Genomic DNA, 20462 nt, shown 5'->3' with positions numbered 1-20462 from the left:
CACATGCCACCATGCTCAGCTAATTTATTTTTTGTAGAGATAGAGTCTTTCTGTGTTACCCAGGCTGGTCTCAAATTTCTGAACTCAAGTGATCCTCCCACCTCAGCCTCTCAAAGTGCTGAGATCACAGGTGTGAGCCACTATACCCAGCCCAGTTTATTTTTAAAGGGATTAAAGTGTGCTCTGACTATATCACTATCTTACAGTGATACAGGGAGGAAAATTCAGATGGGCAACAGGGTTATAATGAAGTGGAAAGAAGTTGATATAAGATATAGCATCAATTGGCAGAAATGACAAGTTGCTAGACAGATTTGGAAGGGTGGCACATGCCAGAGGATCAGGTCTCAAACTAGGTTTGAGAAGAGCACTGTACTGGGAGGAGGAGATCTCAGCCCCTCCTGATGAATGATGAGCTGCCCAGACCCCACTGAGAGTGTTAGAGATTAACTCTGTATAATCTTTCAAAAGCCTTAAATATCCTGAATTTTGAAACTCTATCTGTACTACTTTTCCGAAATCTCACAAAGTTTGAATTCTAAAACTGTGAATTCTAAAACCCTGGTCCCAAAGGTTTCAGATAAGTGGTTATAGACTTGGACCAATTTCCAATCTCACCTTCAATGTATAGTAGTTCCCTTGACCCCATATTCTCATCCACATTTTTTATAGCCAGACTCTCTAAGTTTTATAAATCCAATGGAGATATACTAATGTGCAATTGTGTATCTTATTTTTTATACAGGTTCGGATGTCTTTCCATCTGTCCTTTGTCTTTTTACTTTACTTGTGATGTATTTGCTCTTACAGGAAACTATAATTTTGATGTTAGCTACTTTGCCCATTTTCTTCATGGCCTTTGCTTTTATGTGTTTTGTGGGAAGGTCTTTTGCTTTGGATCATTTGTATATCCAATCAAATATTTTCTGACAATTTGACAGTTTTGGTTTTTTTCATGTTTGAGTCTTTTATCTAATTGCAATGTATATTTGTATAATGAATTTTGGAAGGAATCTAAGTTGAACTTGTTTGGCAGTTGTATTTTTCATACGGCTACCCTTGTTCTAACATCATTTACTAACTAGTCCGTTTCTTCTCCACTCATTGAAATATCAACTTTATCTTTTACTAAATTTTTGCATACATGTTGATTCACTTTGAGACTTTTTTCGGTTCCATTTTTTAAAAATTTATAGATATGCACACCAATGTCACAAAACTTTACAATGTATAGCTATTTAACAGCTATAAAAGATGTCTTCTTCTTTCCCCTATGCAGATTTAACATTGCTGATTATGTTTTACATCATTTTCCTTGGATACTGTGATACCACATCCTACATTATTTTCCTCATGTTGCCACGTCTCCATTTGTTAAAATAGACTTGTCCTCCTTTCAATACTGATATTCCTTTCCGTTTCCCCCCCAGACCCTCTTCTCACTCTAGGCATGCTTCATGGGCTAATATAGTTTAATTTCACCAAGATGATACTACTCAAAACTGTTCTTCTAGTTTAAAGTTTGTTTTGTTTTGCTAAGTTTCATAGCCACATATGCATGTTCACTTTGACGTTAAGTTCAAAAATGAACTTATTATCATCCATGCCTGATATAGTTTAGATATTTGTTCCTTTCATTTCCCATGCTGAAATTTAATCCCCAGTGTTAGAGGTGGAGCCTAGTGGGAGGTGTTTGGACCATGGCAGTAGATCCCTCATGAATAGCTTGGTGACATCTTTGCAGTGATACGTTCTTACTCTACTACTTCTAGCAAGAACTGATGTTAAAAAGAGACTGCCGACCATGATGGTGTCACGTGCCTGTAGTCTTGGCTACTCGGGACACCAAGGCAGAAGGATTGCTTGAGCCCAGGTGTGTGATGCTGCAATGAGCTATGATCATAGCACTGCACTCCAGCCTGGGCAGCGGAGTGAGACTGTCTTAAAAAAAGAAATAAAAGAAAATGTTTTGGGCCAGGAACAGAGGTTCACGCCTGTAATTCCAGCACTTTGGGAGACCAAGCCAGGAGGATTACTTGAGGCCAGGAGTTCAAGACCAGCTGGGGCAACATAGCGAGATCTTGACTATACAAAAAAAATCAATTTAAACATTTTTTTTAAAAGACTAGTATTTCCCTTCTCTCTCTCTCTCTTGCTTTCGTCCTCTTGCCATGTGATGCCTGCTCTCCTTCATCTTCCACTATGATTGGAAGCTTCCTGAGTCCCTCGCCAGACGCAGATGCTGTAGCCATGCTGCTTGTACAGCCTGTAGAAACATGAGCCCAATAAACTTCTTTTCTTTATAAATTACCCAGCCTGAAGTATTCCTTAAGAGCAACACAAATGGAGTAAGACACTGACAGACCTAACCCAGCAGGTGTACTAATTCAACACACTTGAAACTTGGGAGTCATCCTTGATTATCTTATTTCTTATTCTTGTCCCATTCTAAATCCTTCATCTTTCTCCTTCAATTCATCATCAAATACTCACACTGACATTTTCTGAATGACTCTTAAATCCACTCACGTCTCCCCATCCACGTTATCACCAGCAGCACACTTTCCCTTCTGATCTTTCTGTCTCTAGACTTTCCTTCTCTGGCCTTCACACGACTCCCGAAGTGATATTTCAAGATACAAATTTGATTATGCCCTTTACTGTTTAAAACTTTTCATTATTTCTCTTAGAACAAAGTCCCAATTTCTTAAGATGATTCAAAGGCCCTATCTGTCTTCAGTTCCTATCACTCCACCCAAACCAAGCTTGCCTTGGTCCCTGGAATGAACCATTCTCATCTTCACCTATGTGCCCTTGTAAGTGCTTGGCTTGTAACACTTTTGCACCCCTCCTTCCTTCTCTTTTTATTACAATATCTCTTACTCCTTTCGGCTATCTCCCCTGTTATATGAGACTACCTCTTATCCTTTAGAACTCATCTCAGATGTCACTGTCTTCAGGGAGAAGCCCCTTTTTTTTGGGCTCAAAATCTGGTTTCAATTTCTCTCCTCTATGCTTCCAAAGCACCCTGAAGTCTTACCACCTTACTCATTCCTTTATATTGTAATCTTTATCCAGCGTAAGACCATTTTGCTCACAGGATAATAGTGCTGCTATTCCAATTCCCTCCTTGCAAACCTTCAATAATATCTTATCTTCTAATAAGTAAAGTTGAAATTCCAAATTTGTATATCATTTTACACTAAACTTTCCAGTGGAGGCACAATATATTTTTCCTTTCTTATGTCCTCTGCTCCCATCGTACTGAACCTACCTGTCAGTCCCTCAACATAACATGTGTCTTCCTGGTTAGGGACAAATAAAATCTCCCACATTACCTAAAATCTCCCCCAAATTCCCCCAGGTAGAAGAAACCGTTCCTTTCTCTGAATCTGCATTGAACGTTTAGAGCCTTTGCTGCGTCTTTCCTCTTATCATGATCATCAAAACGTGTGTCCTATACTTGTTGTTGAGAACACAAGTTTTTAAGATGGAGACCATACCCTACTAGTCTCTGTCAACCCCAGTTATGTTGAACACATACCACTAGGTTCTTCTACTGATATATACTCAATAAGTATTTCTTGAATGAATGTAATATGTGTAAGGCTATTGAGAAATGTGTCATCCCAAAGATGCAGCAAGAGAAGGATTGTATTTTCTATTCCATTAATAGAGAATATAGACAGTAAACTGAAGAAAAGAAAATAACTAAAAAATGGTCATTTCTATGAGTGATCGATCATGGGCTGTTTAAGAAGATTTAGGATAAAAATGAAAATAAAATAAAGGTCATTCCTTTTAGATTATCTTTATAGCTAATTAATTGCTGAACGTGAGGTTATTTAAAATGCTGTGCTTCAAAGAATACTTTGAAGTACCTGTTAAATAATGGTGCCTCTGCAGATGAGTTAGTACTTCAAACTTAGTCGTCTTAGATTAATATTACTGTGTTTGGTGGAGATAATTAGATAGACTGGGAAAGACATAGACGTGGACACAGACATGCATATAGATATAGATAAAGATAAAGATACAGGTGTAGGTATAACCTTAAAGTTTTCTCAAGCTGCAAATAGTGAAGTATTTATATCACAGAGAAGACAGTCAACAGTCACCTCTAGGAAACATGGACAGAGACCATTGAATGTGTTAAGACACTTCCTATGATCAGTAACAGAAAGCCAACTTAAATAACCTCAGGCAAAAAAGAAAATCCATTGACTACCATAACTGACATTATTTGTCCACTTGGGCTGTCCTAACAAAATACAACAGACTGAGTGGCTTAAATGACAGATTTATTTTCTCACAGTTCTGGAGAATGGAAGTCCAAGAATAAGATGCCAGCAGGGTGGTATCTGGTGAGGGCTCTTTTCCTGGTTTGCAGACAGCCACCTTCTTTCTGTGTCCTCCCATGAGAGACCGCTTGTGTCTCTTTCTCTTCTTATAAGGGCATCAGCCCCATCAGATTAGAAACTCACCCTTGTGATCTTATTTAACTCAGTTGCCTCCTTATAAGCCCTATATCCAACTATATTGGAGGTAAGGACTTCAACATATGACAGGGAGGAGGCATAATTCAATCCATAGCACCAACTGTGTGAACCTATTTCTGAGAGAGACCACTATCTTGGCTGTACATTCATAGCCGCTCCTTCTTGATCTCCTTTGCTGGATCCTCCTCAGTTTCCCATTATCTAAACAGTGTTTAGCCTTGAGTCTATTCTCATTCCCTAAGTGATCTCATGCCCTACCATGGTTTTCAATATTATTTCATCTGTCCATGGTGTTCCAGAATGATATATAAGCTGCCTACATAAGATTTATATTTGGATGTCCCACAGATATTGCAAAGGTAACATGCTGTCTAGCATCACCTTAATGACAACCAAACTCAAATAGGCCCTAGTGCTCTTAGCCGTCATACTATATTTCTCTGATAATTTGGGTTCTTTACTCTGTTGGATGACTATTTTATATCTTCTTTTCTCAAACTCCATCACTTTCCCATCCCCTCTCTTAGACAGTTCCTATTTCACTGAGAAATTAGAAGTCACAGAGAATGTTCACATGCAACGGTGGTGCAACTGTTTTATGAAGAAAAAAATAGGAGAGAGACGGGTCACTAGTCAGATAGAGGCTTGCAATTTTAAAGTGAGTATGCAGAGAATACTCTGTTTTCCAAAGCCAATAGCTCTGCTAGATTTATATCACTGCTGAAACAAACTAACACGATATGTATTTGTCCCTGTTTCTCTAGGTGGGTTTGGCTAGGTACTTTGCTTAAAGTCTCACAAGGCAAGAAAACAAGGTGTCAGCAGGACTGTATTTTCTGGAGGCTCCAGGCAAGACTCTGTTTGCAAGTTTATTCAAGTTGTTCGCAAATCCGGTTCCTTAAAGTTGTAGGACTGAGGTCCCTATTTTCTTGCTAACTGTTAGTTGGGGTCCACTCTTTGCTAATAGAGACCTCTTTCAGGTCCTTGCACATGGGCTTACAACTCAGAGACAGCAGCATTGTGTGAATCTTTTTCAAACTTGGAATCTCTGACTTCTGTGGCTGCATCTCTCTTTTGCTTCCAGCCAGAAAAATCTCTCTGCTTTTAAGGGCTCATGTGATTAGACTGGGCACACTCAACTGATTCAGGATAAAATCTTCCTACTTTAAGATCCAGAACCTCAATTAAATCTGCAACATCCCTTTTGCCATGCAATTTAACATGTCCCTTGGTTCCAGGAATTAGAGTGTGGACATATCTGGAGGGCATATCTATCACAAATTTGATTTGTGCCCCAGCAATAATCCCCCCCCCGCCCACCATTCTTCCACATCACTAATTATTCCTCTCAACTGCATTTTTTTTCCATCAGTGTACAACATGCTGATATCCTTTCCAATTACTGCTCCATTTCTCTGCTCTCTTTGGGGCAAAACACCTTGAAAGAATTGCCTATACTCCATGTTCCCAATTTTTCTTTCATTTTTCTTAACCTCTCAACCTTTCTACTACACTCAATCTGCTTTTGTTAAAGGCACAAATGATTACACATTCTAAGTTTAAGTAAGGGTCAATTTTCAGTCTTCATCTAAGTGTCATTTTACACAGCTGATCACTGAAATATTTAATTTGCCTTCTAAGACACAATCCTCTCTTAGTTTTTCTTACACTATCTGGAGTCTCCTTCTCAGTCTCCCTTGCTAGTCCTTCTTTATATTCTTGATAACATAATTGTAGACCGCCTGAAGCTCTTCCATCTGCACTCATTCCCTTGGTAATCACATCTAGTTTCATGGCGTTAAGTATCACACGTATACAATCACTTCCAAATTTATATCTACAGCCCAGAACTATCCCCTAAACTCCATGCTTAATACATTCAGCTGCCTAGTCAACATCTCCATGTAGATATCTTATAGGCAAGGTTAACATATTTAATATCAAACTTTTCATCTTCCCCACAAAGCCTGTTCTTCCTATCTCTTGGTCAGTGCTAGCTCTGTTCTTCTACTTGATGGAACCCCACATTTTGGAGATGACATTGGCTCCTCTCACGAATCTCCCTCCTTTATACTTGGGACCCAATCTGTTTAACAAGTCTTATTGTCCTGAACACCAACACATAATCAGAAGTAAACCACTTCTAGCCTCCACCATAGCATCATGGTAGACACCACTAGAATGTCTGGCTTGTTTTATTGCAATATACCCTTTATTAGACTCTCTTCTCCCTTGACCTCCACATGGCTGCCAGAGCGATCCCGTCAAAACATAAGTCAGATTGCCTCATTCCTCTCCTTAGAGCCCTGTTTCATGCAGAGTGGAAGCCAAAGTCCTTACTGTGACCTAGAAAACTCTCCATGATCTGTCTCCTCTGCACCCATTGCCATCTCCTACTTTTACCATCCGAATACTCCAGTCCCCAGAGCCTTGCACTCGATGGCTCCTTGCTTAAAATGCTCTCCCTATGCCTCTGTCATCATCTCTCCATTTGTGTCTAACATCACCTTTGCAGTGGCACCTTCTCTGCAAACTTGCTTTAAAATTGCAGGCCTCTATCTGATTAGTGACCCTTACCTCTCCAATTTTTTCCTTCATGATGTGATTACCACCCAATATCCTATATAAATTTTTTAATTTGTTTATGGCCTTCCTCCTTTTGGAAGAATCTAAGTTTTATGGGGTCAAAGAAAGACATGTGGGAGGGTGTATATGTGTAGGGCATGTTTTCACTGCTTTCTCCCCAGTACCTAGAACAGTGCCTGGTACAGAGCGCACAATGAAATATCTGTTGCTGTTCAGTGAAGGGCCAAAACTGTTCTTTATTTCATCTCGAAACCAGGCTCTTCTCCCAGGCTTCCCCACATCAGGAAATGGCAACTCTCGTCTAGTTTGCCCAAGCCAGCAACCTGGAAATTACTCTTGATTCCTCTCTCTTTCTCACACTTCTCATCTTCTAATACTGCCAATGCTCTCTGCAAATACTCAGACCCCTTTCAGCATCCGGCCCTCCCACCTTCTCCACTGCTGTCACCCAAGTTCAAGCCATGATGCGCTTTCACCTAGGTTAGCATGTTGGCCTCATTATCAGTCTCCCTGCTTCTACTCTTGCTCTCTAGGAGTCTACCACAGAGAAAAGAGAGAAGTCTCTTTAGAATTCATGTTGAATCCTAGCCATTCCTCAGCTCAAAACACTCTGATAGGGAGGTTTTCACCTTGGAATAAAATGTATGTCCTATGCATGGCCTGTAAGACATGTCCTGACCTTGTCCCAGACATACTTTCTTCAACTTATTTCTTTGCTTTGCTCATTCTCTTCCAGCCACTCTGTTTCGCTTTCTGTTCCTTGGATCTGCCAAACACCCACCTGTTGTGGGGCCTTTACGTGGCTTCCTCTGCCACGTAAGAATGTGTCTGGAATGTACAGACACACAATACCTGCTACGTCCTATCATCCAGGCCTCTGCTCGAAGTTGCTTTATCAGAGGGCTGCCCTGATCCTCTTGCCTAAAATAGCAGACACATACCATACCCGCACACACACATGCACACACACACACACACCTCTTTCTCCTTACCTTATCTTATTTTGAAGCCCTTATTACCACCTGACATTACTTATTTTTCTTTGCCAATTTCCCTATTTCTCCAAAATGTAAACTCCATGGGAGAAAGGAACCATCTATTTTGTTCACTGTTGCAGCTTCAACACCGAAGACAAACCCCAACAACTACAGGGTCACTCAACCCTAGTGCCTAGGCTCTTAGGGATATATATCTTCTTTCTCAAAGAAGCGATGTTAGTATTTCAAAAAGGAAAGTGGATTTCCTTTAGTGTGGTGCCCACCCCTAAAACAGTCTCTGCGTCGGAGCAATGGAGAAATCTGGTTAGCCCCCACAAGTCCCACGGCTCCTTGTGGTTCTGTCGTGGGAATGGGGCTGGGGGGAAAGTCCATGCAATCCATAGAGAGAGGAAGGAAAGTTCCGCCCCACACCATAACCCGCCCCCCCCCCACCCGCCCCCTAAAAAAGTCTGTTAGCAGAATTCAGGATAGGTGGGGATGGGGAAAAGGAGGAGGATATGGGGGAGGCAGAAACAACAGATGGCAACCATGGAGATTTTTCCAGAGTGGGAAGAGTAACCCAGGGCTAAGCTGGGGTCCCTGGTAAGGGAAGTATTCCTAAATAGCAGGACCTTCACACTCTTTGGGAAACAACAACATGCTGAGGCCCCAGCACGCCTGCATGGCATCACCATAGTCCTGCTTTTTGAATGACTCCTGCTGGCATGGCAGGAGGCATCTCCCTGGCAGGAACAAGCCTGAGGCTCCACCACGGAAGCTGGAGGAAACGCAGGGATCCGTGGCACAAACCGATACAGGATTTCTGTTTTATTGCACATCATTTTGTTCACGAGCGCATTTGCATAATTTTGCCTCTGTGGCTATCAGGATGAATTAACAACTCATTTTTAGGTAAGGGTAAAAATGAATTAGGTTGAAAGATAAGCAACAGCTGCCAAGCGGGCATGTGCACATAACCCTCACAGATAGAAAACAATCTACATCTCGCTGTTACGGTTTAGTTAAGAGTTTTATTTTTAATTTTTGTTTTGTTTTGCTTTTGTTTTTATACACCTCACCGCAAGGTATTTTAAATTCTTTAAATGTATTCCCGAATATAGAAAATGTTTCTTGGGTTCTCCCAAGAGTGGGGTGCCCAGGCTGACCACAGACACACACACATTCTTCCCATAGTACAGTACTTTAAAATTAATAGCACATGCAGAGGAAAAACTAAACCCTTTGACGTCACTCTTGAAATGAGGAAACATAAACAGAAAAGGCTCCACTCCAGTAAGCTGCCGGAGTTGAAGCCGATTGGTCTCTGCTTTTCCTTGCCTGTGGCAACTGACAGCACCTCCCAGCCTAGCAGGCCGGCCGCGGCTCACCCAGCCAGTCAGTGGTCTGGGCACTGCAGCAGGCTCGGCTCTGTCCCAGCACTTGTCTGGGAGAAAAGTGGTGTACTCGCTCTTTCTACCTTCCTTCTTTCTCGATCTCCTTGTGTGCTTTTTGTGTTTCTTTTTTTTCTTTTTTTTCTTTTTTTTACTTAATTATATTTCTAATCCTGGATGAAGTTGCTGGATTCTGCAGCACAAGTCTTCATGAACAAGCAGCACCGCTCAGAGATTTCACGGCACTCAAAGGTCACAGAACTGCCACTATGGTTAAATGTCTTGTTTAATGGTTGAGGTATGTACAAAAAATTTAAGCGGCAAGCTCAGTTTTCTTGAGAGAACGGAGTCACAGAGAGATGGTAGGATTTTTATTTAAAATGAACCTGTACATATATATATATATATATTTTTTTTGTCTGTGATTGTTACTACAGCAACCAGCTTTTGAATTTCCTTCCTTTTTCTAGGCGAACTGACTAAACACGATCACTTACCCTGAATTAACTGTTTAAGGGCAACAGGCTTTCATTCCAACCAGCGTAATGAGACTCTGGCATTTTCACTGCACTTTGAGCGAACACTAAGGTGGTCTTTTTGAAAAATGCACTATTTTTTCTCCAACATAGATCTTGGAGTTGGGTAATTTTTATTTTTGGTGGGCGAGGCTAGGAAAATGCTGGTAAAGGGATTGGTAAGGTTTGCAGAAGAGGGAAGAAGAAAATTAATTTTTTTCTCGAGTTTTTCATATTGGTTGATAGCAGACTTCAAGATGAAGAAATTAGTAGCAAGAGGGGAAGAAGCTGGTTGTGAGATTGAAGGTAGAAAACAATCAATAGAAGATGTCCAAAAAATGAATTCTTAAGAAAAATTCTTCACCTTGTTGCATTTTTCAAAAATTGTTTTGGATTCACAAGTCCAGGAGAGACACAGATACTAAGTTATATGACCAGAAATTTTGATATTATGATTTATAAAGGAAAATAAAACTTCTTTATTACCACTGCAAATTTGCTAATTGTCTTTTCCTACAATAGTTGAAAGCGGAGTCAGATCTTCAATTAGGGACTTAAGTGATGGAGCCTGGGGACTAATTAATCGTTTAGAAATTCTGTTCTTCATGTGCTCTAGCCAGAGTGACAATTGCAATAGTAAGAGTAAACCTCTTTGCACCAGAAGGCAGGTATATGCATTCATATGTAGTAAACACGCTAAATACTGCAGGAAGCTGGGCAATTCAACACAGGGCTAATGTTCCTTTCAATGGCACAATATTATGTGTTAAGGGAGGTCCCTGCTAAAAAGCATTCCTATCTGAAGAGTTTTTGTAATAGCAATTTAAGTAATATATGGTTACCATGGATTTCCCTATTACCCTTCTCAAAGCTATGCAATAGCCAATAAGACAGGATTATGTGAAATCATTATCCTGTTCCAGAATTTCTAACTGATTTTCTTAAAGTTTCTATTCTCAACACTGAGAACCTGAAACCTTTAAAACTGGGTCACATTAGCAGTCATATTAAGCAAGATTTCAAACACGATTTCAAAGGGTTAACAAAATTAACTGCATAAGACTGTAATGTACCAAGTTAAGAACTGCAAAAATATTAGCTCTGAAATGCAGAGGATGTGCTGTGAATGGACAATTGCTTTTCTGCAGCGCCTAGTGGGAAAACAAGGACTTTGTGTGTTGCAAACACATAACTGCAGCTCCTCCATTTCCTCTGCTTTATCTTTTATTACTGGCTGGAGAAACAAAGACGGGTGTCAGGAGTTACGTCTTGATTGACATTTTCTCCAGTAAAATGAAGTCACTTTTTGTCTCTAGTAGAAGCCCACAGTTAACTAGTTGCAACTCCAAAAATGTATCTGCCTCGGAAGAATTTTTACCTGACACTGTAAGCTGTCTGATTTCAGAATGTAGTCAATCACTTGAACAACACGTGACAAAATTAGTGGTGACTATATGTCAGCAAATTAGCTGGGAGAAAAAAATTTTTTTTTAATTAAGTTACTTAGGGCAAGGGTGGAAAAGTCTAAGATGTGTCAGAGACAGGCATTAATTTAGGGAAAATAATTACACTAGTGCATCTTTTAATGCCTTACACAGTGTTCAGCAGAAAGCTACTCACTTTCGGTTCTCCATAAAAACCTAGTTAAAATGTTTGCCCAGAATTTACTACCTTTCATATATTATAAATTATTTAAATAATTTTCAATCATGGCCTTTTCCAGTGTCTTTGAAAAGCACTTTTGGTGTCAGTCCAGCCTAAAATGTAATCTAAAAATCAAGTCAATGATACAGAGAAGGACATTTCAAACACTGACATGTTATTTTCAGCCGAAGGACATCTTAACTGCAAAAGTAAAATGACCAAGTTTCCTCAAAGTGGGAATGTACCACCTAGAAAATGCCTCTGCCTAGTCATTATTCTTCTGAAGTCTAACTTGTTAGCCAGGCCCAAATCACAGGAGGAAGCTGTTTGTTGACTCGCAGAAGGTAGTGTTGGAAGAAATTTATTAAGTGGTGAGCTAATCCCAAGCAATACTGAAAGGGCTTTGTTTGTATTTGACAGAAGTGTCAATTTTAAGGATCAGAATAGACTTTGAAATATCTAAATGTAGAATCTGAGAGGTATTCGAAGTGGTTTCCCTCACGTTGCTGGGGTACATAATTGGTTGGGGACTCTCTATATACAGAAATTCTTATCTAAATAATTCACCATCTTAATGATTCAGCTAAGTATCTATCTCCTAGGGGCTGCATTTGGGTCAGGAAGAAGGGACTTGGCATTTGGAAATGTAGGTCCTTCTCACAGTACAGAGACCATCTCTGATCTCTGTGGGTACCTCCTCCTGGTGGCAGCCCCATTTCCCCTAAGAATGTCCTTTGGGGAGCATTTCCATTGTCCACAGAAGAGTAGCCATGGGATCAGCACCACTGGCTTCTACAAACATCCTCAGTGGCTCTAGGAATCCCACTTTGATTCATGAGATGGTGCCTACTTTATGTATTAGCACTCTGTAAAGTGGTTCACATGCAAATTTGAAGAAGAGAGAGGAAAAAGGAATATAGAAACCCAAACTGACGGAATACCTATGATGTATTGGGCATTGATAGAAATTTGAATACAGAGAGTGAAATATGTCAGAGTTCTTGTGTGTGGTCAAGGCATTTATACCTTCTACTTTCTCAGGAGTCATTTAAGTATCTAAATGATTTGATTTGTACTTAGTGATTTTTTTTCATGGAGTGCACTAACAAGGGCAGTGAAGAGAGGTAGTGAACCAAAGTGGACATCCTCATTCAGGCTCTAATGAACTGAGTGACCCTGAGCCACGCACTTACTCTTGACCTCAGTTTCCTCAACTTGTAAGAGCAACTGGTTATGCTGGGTTATCTCTAACATCCATTTTGGTTCCCAGTTTTTACACTATTCTTAGTCTCAAACTAGAATTTTTTAGCTCCGTTTACATGTAAATGTGAAAGTATCAAACCTTTATTCCAAAAATCATGACTACCTGTTTTCAGGATGTCAAGGGCTGTGTCTGTGATGAATAAGCAATGATTCCCACATAAGGAAATACATTCTGGTTGAGTATGAATATTTAAACAAATGAAGAGTCTGTATAAAGAAATGAAGGAACAAAAGGAGAATTTTGGGAGGGGAGGCGGTGATGGAAAACTGCAGAGGAGGCAGCTCTATGCAATTTGGAATTTAAGAAAAAAATGAATTTTGAATGTATTCAGATATTTCTTTTTATATGATGATCTATAATGTGATTAAGTACATTGTTAGTATTTTGGAAATCATGTATTTGCAATGGTGTTCTTAAAAAGCAGAATGTTGAAGAGAGCCAAAGTTTTCTTAATAGGTTGATTCAGCTGCTGTGCAGGCCTGAGGTGGTGAATCAAATCAGTTCATTGACTTCGTCCTCCCCATTCCTTGAACTTAAAAGCGTAGAGGTTATAGAAAGCTGGAGTTTTTAGAGAACACCATGGGCAGCTGAGATACACAAGCCAGCAAGGTTATAGCTGTGATAGTCTTGAACACTGGCACAGTGTGGTATCAACATGGTAGGAAATTCCCTTGGCATCCGGAAAGCTCTCATGGTGGCTTGGAACTTCCAGAGATTACTCGTGGGAGTGAAGACACATTTCCTCAACTCTGGAGCCTCAGTTTCCTCATCTTTAAAATAAGGCTGTTGGATGCCCTTTTCCTTTCCAAATTCTGTGATTTAACCTGACAAAATGAACACTGAATCATTAGCATGTGTTTACTTTTTATTTTTCCACCTCTCCCATTCCTTTTTTCCACTGTGTCTCTGTGTAGTTTGCCTTTACTCAGTTGTCCAAATTTACATAATTTTACCTCCAAGATAATCTCATTGCCAAGGAAAAACAAAAACAAAACAAGAAACCTGGGTTTGAGAATTTCTCCCCGGGAAGACTATCACTCCCTTGAGACAGTCACCTCTCCCTGCTCTGTTTCTCTTGTATCAGGTTGATGTGCCCCTCTGTGGCTGTGACACTCCTATTGTGAAAATTGTAACTAGGAACTTTAGTGTTAAAAGACAAATGTCTTTTTCCTAAATGCCAATCACTGTCCTGGATTTTCTATATTGCTTCATTTAATATTTTCTCAACTCTAATTCTGATTTTTTTAGAGAATAAATGAAAACCTGTTGATAACTAAGTTGGGGGAACCTTCAGAAGAAATTTTTGGTGAATTGATTGTCCATTGAGTGTCTGCTCTGAGACCTTGCCCACCCCCCAGCCCACCCTGTACAGGGTTGCTGCTTCATACTAGTGGTGGGATTTGATGCAATTCAGTCACCTTCATGGAGACATTTCTGGGATTCTGTGTGGCTCAGAGCATTCTAGTTGGTGTCTCCTCTGAGCAAGAGTTCACATTTAACACTTCAAGCATGGAAAATAGGGAGCTGGTTTTACATAAAAATAAACATTAGCTAGTTTTAGATAAAAATAACATAACAGAAAACACACAGAAATCTATTAAGCAATATACAATTCTTATTACTGAATAAATATCTTAATATTTTCAAACCTTAAATCCTTTCATTAATGTTTTATATATTTATCTGTATACAGAAGGATGAAAATAATAGCCACAGTCAATAAACTTTGTTGTCAGTAAAGAAACTTTGTTATACATTTAAAGTTCCTTCCCTTCTGCCCTTCCTCCCTTCTTTCCTTCTTTCCTTCTGCCCTCTCTTGCCCGCCTGCCCACTCGACCTCCCTCCCTCCCTCCCTCCCTCCCTCCCTCCCTCCCTCCCTCCCTCCCTCTTCTCCTCCCGTCCCCTCCCCTCCCTTTCCTTCCTTCCTTCCTTTTCATTCTCCCTCCTACCCTTCCTCCCTCCCTTTTTCTTTTTCTTTCTTGAATCTGTTAGGGGAAGAAGGGAAAAATAAAGATTGGTAATGAGGTTTTGAGGAGTTTTCCTTGTGTAAAATTTGAAATAATATTTACTTTTTTTCCCTATATATAATTTTTCATTAAAATTCCTGCTCAAGTTTTTTCTTAATACCTTCTGTGTTCTACATAGTCACAGTTCACATATAAATAGGATGTATATAAAATACCCTTTCTACAAGATGATGATTATTCCCACTGCTTCAGATATGCACAAAAAAGGATTCTGTTCAAAAATGAAGTCTGTACATAACTTAAATAAACTTAATCTCTAAGAATCTTCTTTTGCTCTGGCATGGGGATAGGGTCCAGGACTGGCCTGGTGTGAGGAGTATGTTTCCATAGGTCCAGGTATAGACATGGGAAAGCTACCATATGCCTGGGTTGGTCAAAACTTGATACCTGAAGATACCAAATGGTCAGTGTTTTACTTTCTCTTTGACTGTAGCAAATCTTTGTCAATGAACTTATAGAATTGTTTATTTTTGCATTGTTTGTAACCTTAAAAATCAGAAACTACTTGAACCCAATAAGTGAATTATTGAAAAAGTATTGTAAAATCATACAATAGAATACCATATAGTCATTTAAAATAATGAAGACGCTCTACATGAAAAAATCTGGAATGATTTTTTCAGATGTATTAAGCGGGGTGGGGGGAGCTACATTAACATTTTTATGAATACATACACACAGATGTAGTTATTGAAAATTCCTGGAAATTCAAATAAAAAAAAACTTAATAATGCCACTGGAAAGATAACTTAGGGTATGGGATAGGAACAAGGCTTACTTTTCTTACATATAGTTTAAAATTGTTCAACTTTCCCCCTATAAATGTATTACATTTACGATTGGAAAAAGTTACTGACATTTATTTATCTTGTGATACTTTAAATTGACCAGAAAAAAAATAGAAGGTAAAAGAAGAAATAATTCCTTTTTTTTTTCATTTTATTTAATTTTATTACTTTGTTTTTGAGACAGAGTTTCGCTGTGTTGTTCAGGGTGGAGTGCAGTGGCATGATCTCGGCTCACTGCAACCTCCACCTCCCAGATTCAAGTGATTCTCCTGCCTCAGCATCTGGAGTAGCTGGGATTACAGGCATGCTCCAGTGCACCTGGCTAGTTTTTGTATTTTTAGTAGAGACGAGATTTCACTATGTTGGCCAGACTGGTCTCGAACTCCTGACCTCAAGTGATCCACCCGCCTTGGTCTCCCAAAGTGCTGAGATTACTGGTGTAAGTCACTGCGTCCAGCCTGAGTTCTGTTTTGTTTTAACATTTCTTCCTTTGACCCTTGCTAAATTTCTCCCATGTGCCTTTGACATGGCTAGGGAGCAGAGAGCTCCCTGGAAGTAAGAGTCCTGGAAGCCAGAAGATAGGGAGCCCATCATTCTTATTTGAGTAACTTTGGGCCAATCAGCCTTCTGGGCACCAGTTTTCTCATGTATAAAATGAGGGGCTTAGTCAAGCTCAAAGTTTCTTCAAGTTGGTATGTGTCTAAGAAAATTTGGCCTGTTACATGCCCAATTATTTGAGATCCTTTCCGTAAGCTGAATATACATATTTTATGATATGTATTTTGCTGGTTTGAACATTTTGACTAAATTTTGTTTTAGAATTGGTCAGTTCAGTTTAATTTTTCAAATTAACTATACATGCAAAATTTGTATTTATTCAAACAGTGTTTTAGGAAGTCACACATCATAGACTTTTAAAATAAAATTATACTGTAATATCAGTTATTCACAAAACAGTAGAAAACATACTAAGATGTACAGCTTGTGCAGTTATGCAGGCAACTAATGCTTCTTCCTTTTGGATATGATTTATACATTTTTTGGTTCTCCAGGAGGGGAAAAAAAAGACCTTCATTTCCCTTTCTCATTATGCCACTTGCCAGCTGGGTCCAGTCAGATGAAAGAACTCAGTCATTCACAAAAGTGTAGAAAGCATTCTTGCAAAAGGAGATGCTGCAGTAATACAGAGGTCTAAAGAATGCCTTGATTTAGAAAAGGTCACTAAATCTAAGAAAAAAGTTACTTTCTATGTGATAGAAATATACTGTGTTTCCATGTCCTTAAGATGAGTGTTCACGCTTTTCCAATTAAATAAAAACCTAATTTCAGTTGGGTTTTTAGCTTCATTTGAAAAAATGTAGGTATTGATCATTTTCCATATTTAGTAGTTTTTATTTTCTATTTTTCTAGATCTTCATTATTGTGTTTGGGGTAAAAAATAATTAAGCTAAAATAATACCAAAGGAATAAACATAAAACAGGAATTTGTGTGATGGCAGTTTGGAATAACAGAACTAACATTCTAAACTTTTCTCTATAAATCTCTTTTAATCATTAAAAATCACTATTAGAAATAGTTCAATATCTTATAAATAAAATAATTAAGAAATATTGTTCTCCTTTTCATTGAATATGTTGCCGCTAAGTGCCCATCTGTGGGTGCATGAGAGAGAGAGGCCCTTCTTAAACTTGACAAAATGCATATAAAAGCTTTGTATATAGTAGTAATACCAAAAAATTAAAACATTGAGTTGGAGAACATAGCCTATTTAAAATATATTGTCTCCTTAAATGTAAATCTTTAGAAACCAAATGATCAAATACATCTATTGGATTAAATGGCAATAATGAGTAATAAAATTTAATATGTTTATTTTGGGTGAAAGGAGAAAAGGAAAAGCAGGAAAAAAAAAAATGAGGATTCAGTTTTTTTCAAGGAGCATTGAACTTGTAACCTAAAGCCCTGAGTTCAAGTTCCAGATGCTAAGAATGATACCGTTGGCAAGTTATTTAACATATTTAGATTTCTGGTAACTATAATGTATGTTTAAACCTTTTGGTTCTAGAATTTCTGGCTTTCCTATCTAAGTAGTTATTCAGTTCATAATGCAAATGTCCTGTAACTTTCTAGAACATTCCTCTTAGATGGGGATTTGTTATGCCCACTTTAAAAGCAAGGAAATTGAGACTCAAATAAATTGCAGCTAATAGTTGAAATTCAACCTCAGCTTTTTGCTGACAGTTTTTAATGGTTTTTGTATGCTTAAAATTGATCCTTTATCATTTTAAGCATGAGTTAGAAGACATTTTTAAAATACACAAAACATAAAAATATCTGTTTTGAAAATGTTAATCTACCCACTATATTTTTATACAGGAAGTTCAAATATATAGAAAAAAAAATAATTTCATTTTAAATGCAGTCACAATGTATTAATCTGAGACTTTAAACTTCCAATGTTTTGCTCTGAGAGGCAGTAGAGTGCACTGATCAACAGTGCGTATTTTGGTGACATTATATGGTGACATAATCTGGTGACATAATATAGTTCATTTATTAGCTCTGTGATCATGAAGAAGTCACTTAATCTCTCTAGGTCTTGCTCTACTTATTTGTTAAATGAACGTGTTTCTAATATCTGCTTCATATGATTCTTGACAGAATGGAATGACTTTATTTGCAAAGTGCTTAGAACAGAGTATGGAGGAGTATAATATCATCTGAGTGTATAAAGTGGTATTATTTGCTTTCGAGTTTTAGAAATTTTTCACGGAGTTATCATTTTGTTGACAGTGTTGTTGGTGTTTAAACATTTAAGAGAAATCTTGTTTTAATTTTTTTTTTTTTACTTTCTGAATTAAACTGTAGCACACATAACAGAAAATTGTCTAACATATAATTATGCACCCTTGAACCCCTACATAGAAGTTACTCAAATCAAGAGAGAAAAGAAATAGAACATTATTACATGTTTGGCACCTGAGGAAACCCATCATGCCTCTTCCATTCTTTCATTCATTCAGTGTTACATCTTAAGATTAGATAGATTGTTGCCTATCACTGTATCTTGTACATTTTCATTGTTGCATTCTGTTTCATTATCTGAATATAAGGTATTTACTGTTTTACTGTAGAAAATATTTTAATTGTATCTAGTTTTTAACATTATGAATAATGCCAGCATAAATATTCATGGACCTGTCTTTTGGTGCACATGTACAGGCATATCTGTTGAGGGTGTACCTAGGAATAAAGTTGCTGCCACAGGGGAATATTTATGTCCAAATTTGGTTTAAAAAAAAATTCATGGTGGGAATGTAAATTAGTTCAACCATTGTGGAAGACAGTGTGGTGATTCCTTAAGGACCTAGAAATAGAAATTCCATTTGACCCAGCAATCCCATTACTGGGTATATATCCAAAGGATTATAAATCTTTCTACTATAAAGACACATGTACACAAATGTTCATTGCAGCACTGTTTACAATAGCAAAGACCTGGAACCAACCCAAATGCCCATCAATGATAGAGTGGACAGGAAAAATGTGGCACGTATACACCATTGAATATTATGCAGCCATCAAAAACGATGAGTTGCTGTCCTTTATAGGGACATGGATGAATATATATATATTTGATACCTTTGATATATATGTTACAAACATTTTCTTCCATTGGCAAAATCTCATGTTTTATTCTTCTTTGAGATTGTTTTTATCATTTTTGATTCTTTACATTTTTGTAAAAATTTTAGAATTAACCTAAGATTCTTCCCTAAAACAAAACACTGTTGGGATGCAGATCAATTTGGGAAGATTGGCATCTTCTCTGAGTCTTCCAAATCATAAACATGTATCCTTCTATTTATTTAGGTCTTTGTTAATTTCTGTCAGTAATATCTTCTGGCTAGCTTTGTGGTCATTTTACACATTCTTTGCTAGACATATTACTAGGCACTTAATATTCTGATGGTATTCCAACTGGCATCTCTTCAATTTCTATTTTAATTTGTTGTTACTGATACATAGAAAAACAATTAATTTTTGTATATCAGTTAGTTATCAGCAACTTTGCAAAACTCACAAATTCCAATTCATTATCTATAGATTGCTTTTCCATATAGGTAATTGGAACATCCAAGAATACTAATGGTCATCAATCTTCCTTTTTAATATTGCTAACTTTGTTTAATTGTACTGGATAGGTTATTCAGCATATTGTTGAAGGGGTAATCATGGCAACATTATCTTGTTTCCAGTCTCAGAAGGAAAGCTTTCAACTTTCTTCCACTAAGTTTGACATTTTCTATAACATTTGAAAGTTTCCTTTTATCCCTAGTTGGCTAAGCATTTAACTTATTAAATGTTCTTTTTTTTAAATTGCATTTTAGGTTTTGGGGTACATGTGAAGAATATGCAAGATTGTTGCATAGGTACACACATGGCAGTGTGATTTGCTGCCTTTCTTCCCCTCAGCTACATCTGTCATTTCTCCCCATGCTATCTCTCCCCACCTCCCCACCCCCCGTCCCTCCCCCATTTCCCCCCAACCGACCCCAGTATGTAGTGCTCCCCTCCCCGTGTCCATGTGTTCTCATTGTTCAACACCCGCCTATGAGAGAGAACATGCCGTGTTTGATTTTCTGTTCTTGTGTCAGTTTGCTGAGAATGATGGTTTCCAGGTTCATCCAGACTTATTAAGTGTTCTTTAAAATAGTTGTCATATGTTTTTTTCCCTTTTATTCTGTTTATAGTAGGCAATAAATTTTA

The 20462-nt window shown here is 38.2% G+C and overlaps 1 protein-coding gene across 2 annotated transcripts in view; it reads left to right on the top strand.

The window, feature by feature from the left end:
- Nucleotides 1-20462, top strand: part of PDE7B (phosphodiesterase 7B) — a 355539-nt gene that overhangs the window by 9039 nt on the left and 326038 nt on the right. The window contains exon 1 of one of the 2 annotated variants that reach the window (XM_003932465.4): nucleotides 9372-9751. The exons of the other annotated variant lie outside the window; for it this stretch is intronic. Coding sequence (XP_003932514.1) covers nucleotides 9731-9751 — 21 coding nt within the window. The 5' untranslated portion in view covers nucleotides 9372-9730. Of the gene's footprint in view, nucleotides 1-9371; nucleotides 9752-20462 lie in introns of those variants that run through there. 2 annotated transcript variants of the gene reach the window in all.

Source organism: Saimiri boliviensis, chromosome 4 (assembly GCF_048565385.1).
Source record: "Saimiri boliviensis isolate mSaiBol1 chromosome 4, mSaiBol1.pri, whole genome shotgun sequence".
In the NCBI taxonomy this organism is placed as follows: domain Eukaryota; kingdom Metazoa; phylum Chordata; class Mammalia; order Primates; family Cebidae; genus Saimiri; species Saimiri boliviensis.
Note: the sequence above shows the minus strand (reverse complement) of the source record. Positions and strands in the feature narration are given on the sequence as shown.